This window comes from Chanos chanos, chromosome 2, assembly GCF_902362185.1.
Source record: "Chanos chanos chromosome 2, fChaCha1.1, whole genome shotgun sequence".
Lineage (NCBI taxonomy): Eukaryota > Metazoa > Chordata > Actinopteri > Gonorynchiformes > Chanidae > Chanos > Chanos chanos.
Window position 1 is genome coordinate 16136272 of NC_044496.1, and position 7662 is coordinate 16143933.

The window sequence follows — 7662 nt, forward strand, 5'->3', positions numbered from 1 at the left end:
TAATCTATCAATTAAGTGTTGGAAAGGTTCCAATAAAATAACATAATAAAATGTAATTGATGTTATACAGATGCTTTATTCAAGAAATGAATTCCATATGGAATTTCATTTTCTACACAAAACAGCTATATAATATTACCTAAAAAATGCACTAATTTAAAATGTTGTCAGTACAATTGAAATGAATAACGCTATCCTCTAATTTCCAAAGCCAGACTCTTGAGTGCAGTGAATACGTTCACACACACAGAGAGAACATAACTCTTCTCAGTCCTTAATGATTTTGATCTTGTCTTTGTGCTTGAATGGTCTCAGTAACTGGGGCATATATCTCTGTTCATTCCACATGAAGAGGCTCTCAGTGATTCTGTCTCACTTACGTCTGATCAGCTGGAGTGTGAATGCCAGAGGCTAGGAATTAACGTTAGCCGCAGTCAGAGCGACTCTGTCCTGCTAACACGTTCTCCAGGCCAGCCAGGGTGTGTCATTTATCTAGTCTATGTGGACGCTGAGAGTAACCATGTAGATACTGTAATTTACTCCTGGGAAAACTAAGAGAGTGAACATGCAAACAAACACATTTGCCGACATATACACACACATACTTGAGTAGGCACACTGTGAGTGTTCCGTCTTTTTACAATGGTACTGTGCAGCTGATGGCATAGAGTTCTTTACTCAGCTCAGTATGTCATGACAGTCAATTACAGCCACTTATGACTCAATCAGTCATGCCAAACCATTAAAGGGGCTGACACAGCACTGGTCAGCAGCTGGGATGAATGATGCCCTCATGTCTGTTAGACGAGTTTGTTGGTGTGCTTCTTGTTTGTGATAGTGGAATGTTCACACACACACACACAGACACCCACACACACACAAAATGTGCGCCAAAGTGTGTTTGAATGAAGTGAACATGTTTGAGTTCAGTCATCATATTGCTGTATGCAAGTTTCCACCCTTGCACTGTTGAGAAAAGGAAGGTACACGTGTCATGCTTTTAGCTGTCTTCTTATTAATATCCAAATCATAGAGTTAACTGGCTTTGGCATCTGCCCTTCATTCACCTGGTGCTTGGTCTCAGCCAAGGCACAGTCATTAATGATGTGTATGTATACACATAAACTAACACATACACACATATCTTATACAGTTTTAGTGCTTAGGCTTTGAATTATGATTTTTATACTTACAAAATGAAAATCAGAAATCACTTCAAATTGGGGTTGTTTTTTTGTTGTTGTTGTTTTCTTTTGTTACTGGACTTCACATAACACAAAAAAAACACACACACAAAAAACAGACAAAATATTGTAATCTACGAGTCTACTCTCTAGAAAAGTTATTTTTCCAAATTACATGATTTTAAAACTCTAGTTATCTAAGTATTTCAGCATATACAGCATAATGAGCTAAAGAAGAATGGAAGGCTAGTGATGGTGTAAGCAGGAAAAAACACACATGGTTCATCATTCTTCTCCTCCTCTTCCTCTTGAATTTATCATCACCTCTCTGAAAACATGACAATATCCTGCTCCGCATTTCACAGAATACAAAGCTAACAATTAACACAGACAGCATTAAAAATGCATTCATGCAAGCTCGCTATTTGGGCAAAAAATAAGAACGCACAAATAAGAAAGTAATGTTTTGTGTGTAAACTATAAAAACGAAGGAAAATAAAAACGTGCAAAGTGTGTTGCTATGACATTAAAGTTTAGTAACTGTTCCTAAAAACCTTGAGGCAGCTGCTGTACAAAGTGTTTCAACCATAATGAAAAAACAACAACAAAAAAAAACCAAAACAACCAACCGCTGAATTATACTGGCCTGTCTGGATAATCAAACACATCAGTACTTTTCAGTCTGTTTTTTTTTTTTTTTTACTATCTTTGAATGTTATTATCTATTGACACTTTGTGATTAATGACTGAATGAATCATGCACGTCATCAAAAAAAATCAATTCCTGAAGTTTGACGACTAAATAAATAGAATTAGAGTTTCTACACTGTGCTTACATATTGGCACCAAACAAAAAAAAACCCAGGCACATTTTAACAAATAACTGCAATTTCAATTCACTTAGTTTTCAGAATAAATGTATATCTAATGGTTTGCAGCAAGATACAGGAGGACACCTGACTTTGCTGGAAACAAAGGCAGCATCATGTTAGACTAAGACAGTCAGTGATAGGTGGCTGTTTCAGATAGTTCACTCAAGAGTGAAACAGTTCCCATTCAACATACACAACAAAGCACATTCTCCAAAGAATAAGACAAGGAATGAACAATGACCATCTGGGATTGAGCCCAACAAGCTGCTGTCCCCTCCATGTTTTGGTCAGTGAGGTAGGGCTGCGGTGGAGCAGCCAGTTAGTGGCAATGGCTCTGGCGTCCGTATCCCGGACAAGAAGGGCCCAGAGGTCCGGCCCAGATGGGTGCAAAGTCACTGGACCACAAGGCAGTTCGACAGTGTCCCGCTCCACCAGACTTCACAGCTCATCGTGGTTCTTGGTCAAGTCTTCGCCATAGTTGGTAGCCTGACTGCCCACAAACATGTTCCAATTCTCAAGGATCTCCTCTTTGGTCAGCATCTGGTCCTAAGGAGAAGAGTAATGCAGGGAGACGGTGACAGAGGAAGAATGAGTCAGGGTGAGAAACACTCCTTGTTACGCGGATTTCCAATCTCACAAAGAGCAAGGGAAATTTTAGGTTATATGAACGCTACAACTTCATTTTAACCAGAAACATTTTAAAACACACCAACATATATATATATATATATACATATATATATATATATATATATTTTTATTTTTTTTTTAATGCAAATCAAATGTTCAAATGGCTTTTCCGTCCGTACCTTATCCGTGTCCGACTCATACACCAGGTGTCTGGCTTCGGCCAGGGCGTGATCGTAGTCTTGCGGGAGGATCCAGTGTCGGATCTCATCCACGTCCATCTTTCCATCCTTGTTCAGGTCTCGGAAGTCTGAGAACTGATCCCTCTCAGTCTTGACCCAGTCTGGCTCTGGACCTCCCTCCTCATGAGCAAACATGTCCGCTTCAAACAACCAAAACAGTTTAGTGAAGAGGGGCCTAGGATCAGGGCTTTTTCCTCATTATGCAACTGATTAACTTACTCTCCTCCCTTCCCATTCTTCAATATCACAAAACAATTGTTCCCTTTTCAGACAAATATCTTTCCAGAAAGAACTGCACAACAAATAATACCATAAACTGAGATTAAATAAATATGCAGCTGACCAGAGAAAAGGAGATAAGCCAAGCACGCACAGTCCTAAAATTACTAAAAATTATAATAAGGCTGAGTCCAAAAACAGACATGATCTATTTTTGGTCTTTTCACATGCTGTCTATCCCATGCCAAAGAAGGCTCTGCCAAAGCAACAAACAAAAACGACATTCATTCATAACAAGCTGACGAGGACGGAATGTCTTGTGCTGCAATCTAATACATAAAATCTACCCCAGTGCAAAGAGATCCTGAACAATAACAGGTCAACATGCAGTCAACATATCTTGACGTAGGGGGAAAAAAAAATATTTTACTGATGAAACTTTAGGCGTCCAGAGTCATGAGAAATGGACTTAACAAGCATGATCACAGATCAATTAAATCTTTCTCTTTATTGCAAAGTGACATTATGACATCTTCACTTCACTGAAATGTAAGTGTACCACTTTTCTCATAGGTTTTCAGGTAACACAACCTTCACAGTTGTTAGGTTTACATTAGCTTCTGCTGCTGTCATAACTGCTCTGAACTGTTTCTATGTATAACATGCCACAGTATAGAGACTCCTTACCAATGTACTCATCCTCATCCACATGTCCATCACTGTTCTTATCAATGTCCTCCAGAGTTTCCTGATTAAAAAAAACATAAGGATGCGACACATCAAACATGACTGGTCAGCAATTACTGATGCTGGTTTTGCCAACAATTAAATGGGTTTATGTTACAAGAACATTTTATCACATCACCAAAAGTTGGGAGGACGTCCACAGCATTGGGTTCTAACAGTGTGAAGGGTGGATTTCATCATTTGATATCCACTCCCATAAAAAGGCTGTCCACACTTGAACACAAATTTTATCCTCATAGTGAAGATGACATTGCTAAAATCTTGACAGCAACATATTCATAATTAATTGAGTAAAAGGGATTTACAATTTTAACGGCTTCTGAGACCTTGGACCTTACTTTCAATATTAATCATACACACAGTTCTAGATTCTCTGACAAGTACTGAAAAACATCATGTTTAGCCTGAAGACTGAAAGACCCATAAAACACATTCCAAGTTATCAACATCCCACACTCTGAACCAGGGTCAAAATTTCATTGCAAAGATTAAGGTGCACAGTTATAAACATAAGTTTTAAAAATAATATTTTAAGAGATTTTAAAATCTGTTTTATGACTTTTGAAATAAAAGCTCACATGCTTGGATCCTTAATTTACCCCATCTGAAGATCAAAGACACCAGAGTACAAGCATTTTGTCCAGAGTCACTACCTTCTAATGGTTCAGTCTGAAAGTAAAGGTTACACATCTTTCTGTTTGACTGCAAAAAGTATTATGCTTGACGGCTGAATTCAACTCCCTTTTTTTCACTGGGAGCTGATCGTTTTGGATAAAAGCGTCACCAGTGACACTGAAATTAACGGATGATATTATAAATACCTCAGTGTACCCCTAGTGTACTTGCTGTCTTGTACAACTGATTTTTGATTGGCTGTGCCCCTCAACTACACACTGAATGCTCACTGAGACCACCTTTGGATAGCTTAAAATGTTATTTTCTTTGTCATGCAGCCTGCTCTAAATCTGGCCTCCTTGGTCTGTCTTGTGTTTGCCTTCTCTGGAGAGTGGGTTACTTATTTGTGTTTGACTTACCAGAACAACAATCTCTTTCATATGCTCAAACTCTTCAGGGTGGAGGAAAGCCGTGAACTCCTCTCGTCCTGCTACCAGGTCTCCGTCCAAATCAGCTGCTTTAAACCGGCGCTCGTCGCGTGGGAGCATCTTCTTAAAGCTGAACTGGTCTGTAGCATCCTCAAACTCCCCAGGATTTGCTATCAACAGATAAACAGCCTTTCAACACATTCTGTCCAGCCTTAGATAATCATCATACAAAAAAACAAACAAACAAACAAACAAACAAAAACCTTTGGCTGCCTTTCCAGGGAATAAGAGCAGCACTAAGAGAACTGAGCATCTACCATGAGTCACTTAGCATGTCACACTATGCAGCTGACATTTTTAAAGTTGTTTAAACTAAATGGCTACTCGTGTGAAACTCACCAAGATAATACCCATAAGTTGCTTGCTTGTATTCCTCCCATGATATCTTGTTGTCTTTGTTGAGATCATAGTCAGACCAGACCTTTGCCACATTTTCATAGACATAGCGCTTCTGAACTCTCTTGATCCAGGTTTTCAGCTCCTCTGTAGTAATGTAACCATCACTGTCATTGTCAATCCGGTCAACTATTTTCCTGTCAAGGTGAGATTGCATCAAAACCAAATATGAGATACTTACAATTTAACTTTGAATAAAGTGACAAGTAAATGTCAGATATGATCAAACTTAAATAGTGTAGGAACATGCTGCATTTCTATATAAGTAAAAGGCTCTATGAAACGGCATTTTATGGTCAATATTGGAGCTACCCACACCAGAATATTGAAATTATTGTAAAATCCTACGTTCTTTTGTGATTATTAAAAAAAAAAACATATGTCGTCTTCTGCAGTGTGCTTTTGAGCTCTTATCAAAGATGGCAACGTTTTTGAAAACAGCAGACTTATTTTTATCCCTGATGCCACGTTGTGATGTTAAGAAAGCCCTCCCACTTAAAGCACTTGAGGAAAGAGTTCTGTAGGAACAGCGGCAAGCTCCTAGCCTACGCCCATTTCAGTCGTGTGTAGACAATTTGAGATCTAGAATACCATAGGAAATGTGGTGAACAGGAAACATATCGCCCCTTGTTAGCTGTCTAACCTTATGTTAAAACCACATCTCCTCACACATTGAAAAGACAGAAGAAGTCTGAATATATCGGATGACTTGAGATTAGAAGAAGTGTCCTTATTGTATTCAAAAGTCTTTCAACAGCCCTTTCAAAAGCTCGACCCACAATGAATTAAAACATCTATAATGATCCAGCATTAAGCCACTGCACAGTTACATAGCCTAAGTGGTTCGCAACTATTCTCAACATCACTTAGTGATTTCTTAAAGTTTATACACAAAAATCAGTGGCGTCACTGAAATGCGCACATCAGAGATCACACGAAACCTTGCAAACAGCCAAAAGAATTACACGATCCTTTCGACTTCAATAACTTCAGCAAAAAGTGAAAAATGCACAGCGACATTAGAATAGACTATTGGACTTGTCTTGAACGGCTACAGTACCTATGCATAGAAGAAGAAGAAGAAGAAGAAGAAGAAGAAGAAGAAGAAGAAGAAAATAAACAGGCTAGCGGTGCAAATAACCTTTTTCGTGAACATCACAACCTTACCCTAATCTGTCTTTACTCTCCTCTGGAGTCAGCTGGTCAAATGTTGTGGCCTCCTCTTTTCCCAAAAAGGCCTCATGATCGTATTGATAACTCTGGTTGTCTTCGTGTGGTTGTTGGCTCAATTCGGGATCATGGTGAACGCGTTCTTTCCTTATCGTGGGTTTCCCATATACCAAACATGAGCAAAGCGACAAAAAACATAAATAGCTAGACACATCCATTATAAGGACAAGTTATGCTGCTGCTAACAGAAACAATGTGAGGTAACGGTTTCTAAATGGGTAGCAAATCAAAACTATGGCCACAAACTTGTTACTCTTAAATGTTTTTCTGACCGTTACAGCTTGAATATAAGATTAAAAAAGAAGCGGCAGCAACGTCTACACAACTTGAGACAGTTCGGGTCAAATAAGTACAACTACACTCTCCCTCTGTGCGTTTCAAACATACCCGGCTGATTGCTAGGCTATCTGACACCATGAGACACAACCAAGCAACGATAGAAGAATTTCACGCATAACCATTCATGTTGCAGAAAATTCGGCAGGCCTCGCCCCTTTCGTTGTTACCGTCTCTACTATTGGTCCATGAACTGTCTGTAACACGACATGACCATGGACGCCACGTTGCAAGATGACACGCAAGAAAGCTTGCTACCGCACGACCAACATGTTCCAAGGTTGCCAGATATAGTAGATCCAAACATAGAACGAGAAACAGTTGACTACTCCTTCTACAATGTATGGAAAAAATTAATCAGCAACAGCTTCCTCGTTTATTTTTGGTTTATATATACATAAATATTTCGTTCTAAAACAAACAAACAAACAAACAACAAAGACTATCATATAATGAAAAATAAAGAAGAATACAGGAGTCTTGCACCCAGCTGCACTAGCATTGTGTACTGTTACAACTACATTAAGGAGGTGATGACAAAACAATTTATTTCCATGTCGTTTTCACAATTACCATGGTTTAACCTTAAGACCTCAGAGTCTCAGATATCAGTAGGCCTACTGCAAAACAAGAACACCCAGAGGAAACACTCAGACTAGAAGCTTGCTTAAACAACTCTTGACAGGAGAAAACAGAGTGGCATATC

General features: G+C 38.9%; 1 protein-coding gene across 1 annotated transcript; it reads right to left on the reverse strand.

Annotated features, from left to right (window-relative positions):
- Positions 1–2073: 2073 nt before the first annotated feature.
- rcn1 (reticulocalbin 1, EF-hand calcium binding domain) lies at positions 2074–7032 on the reverse strand. The gene is made up of 6 exons (XM_030765012.1): positions 6558–7032; positions 5334–5527; positions 4926–5104; positions 3832–3892; positions 2866–3065; positions 2074–2602 (listed from the first exon to the last, which is right to left on the reverse strand). The coding sequence occupies exons 1-6, from the start codon at positions 6776–6778 to the stop codon at positions 2495–2497; spliced, it is 963 nt and encodes a 320-aa protein (XP_030620872.1). The 5' UTR covers positions 6779–7032; the 3' UTR covers positions 2074–2494.
- Positions 7033–7662: the final 630 nt, after the last annotated feature.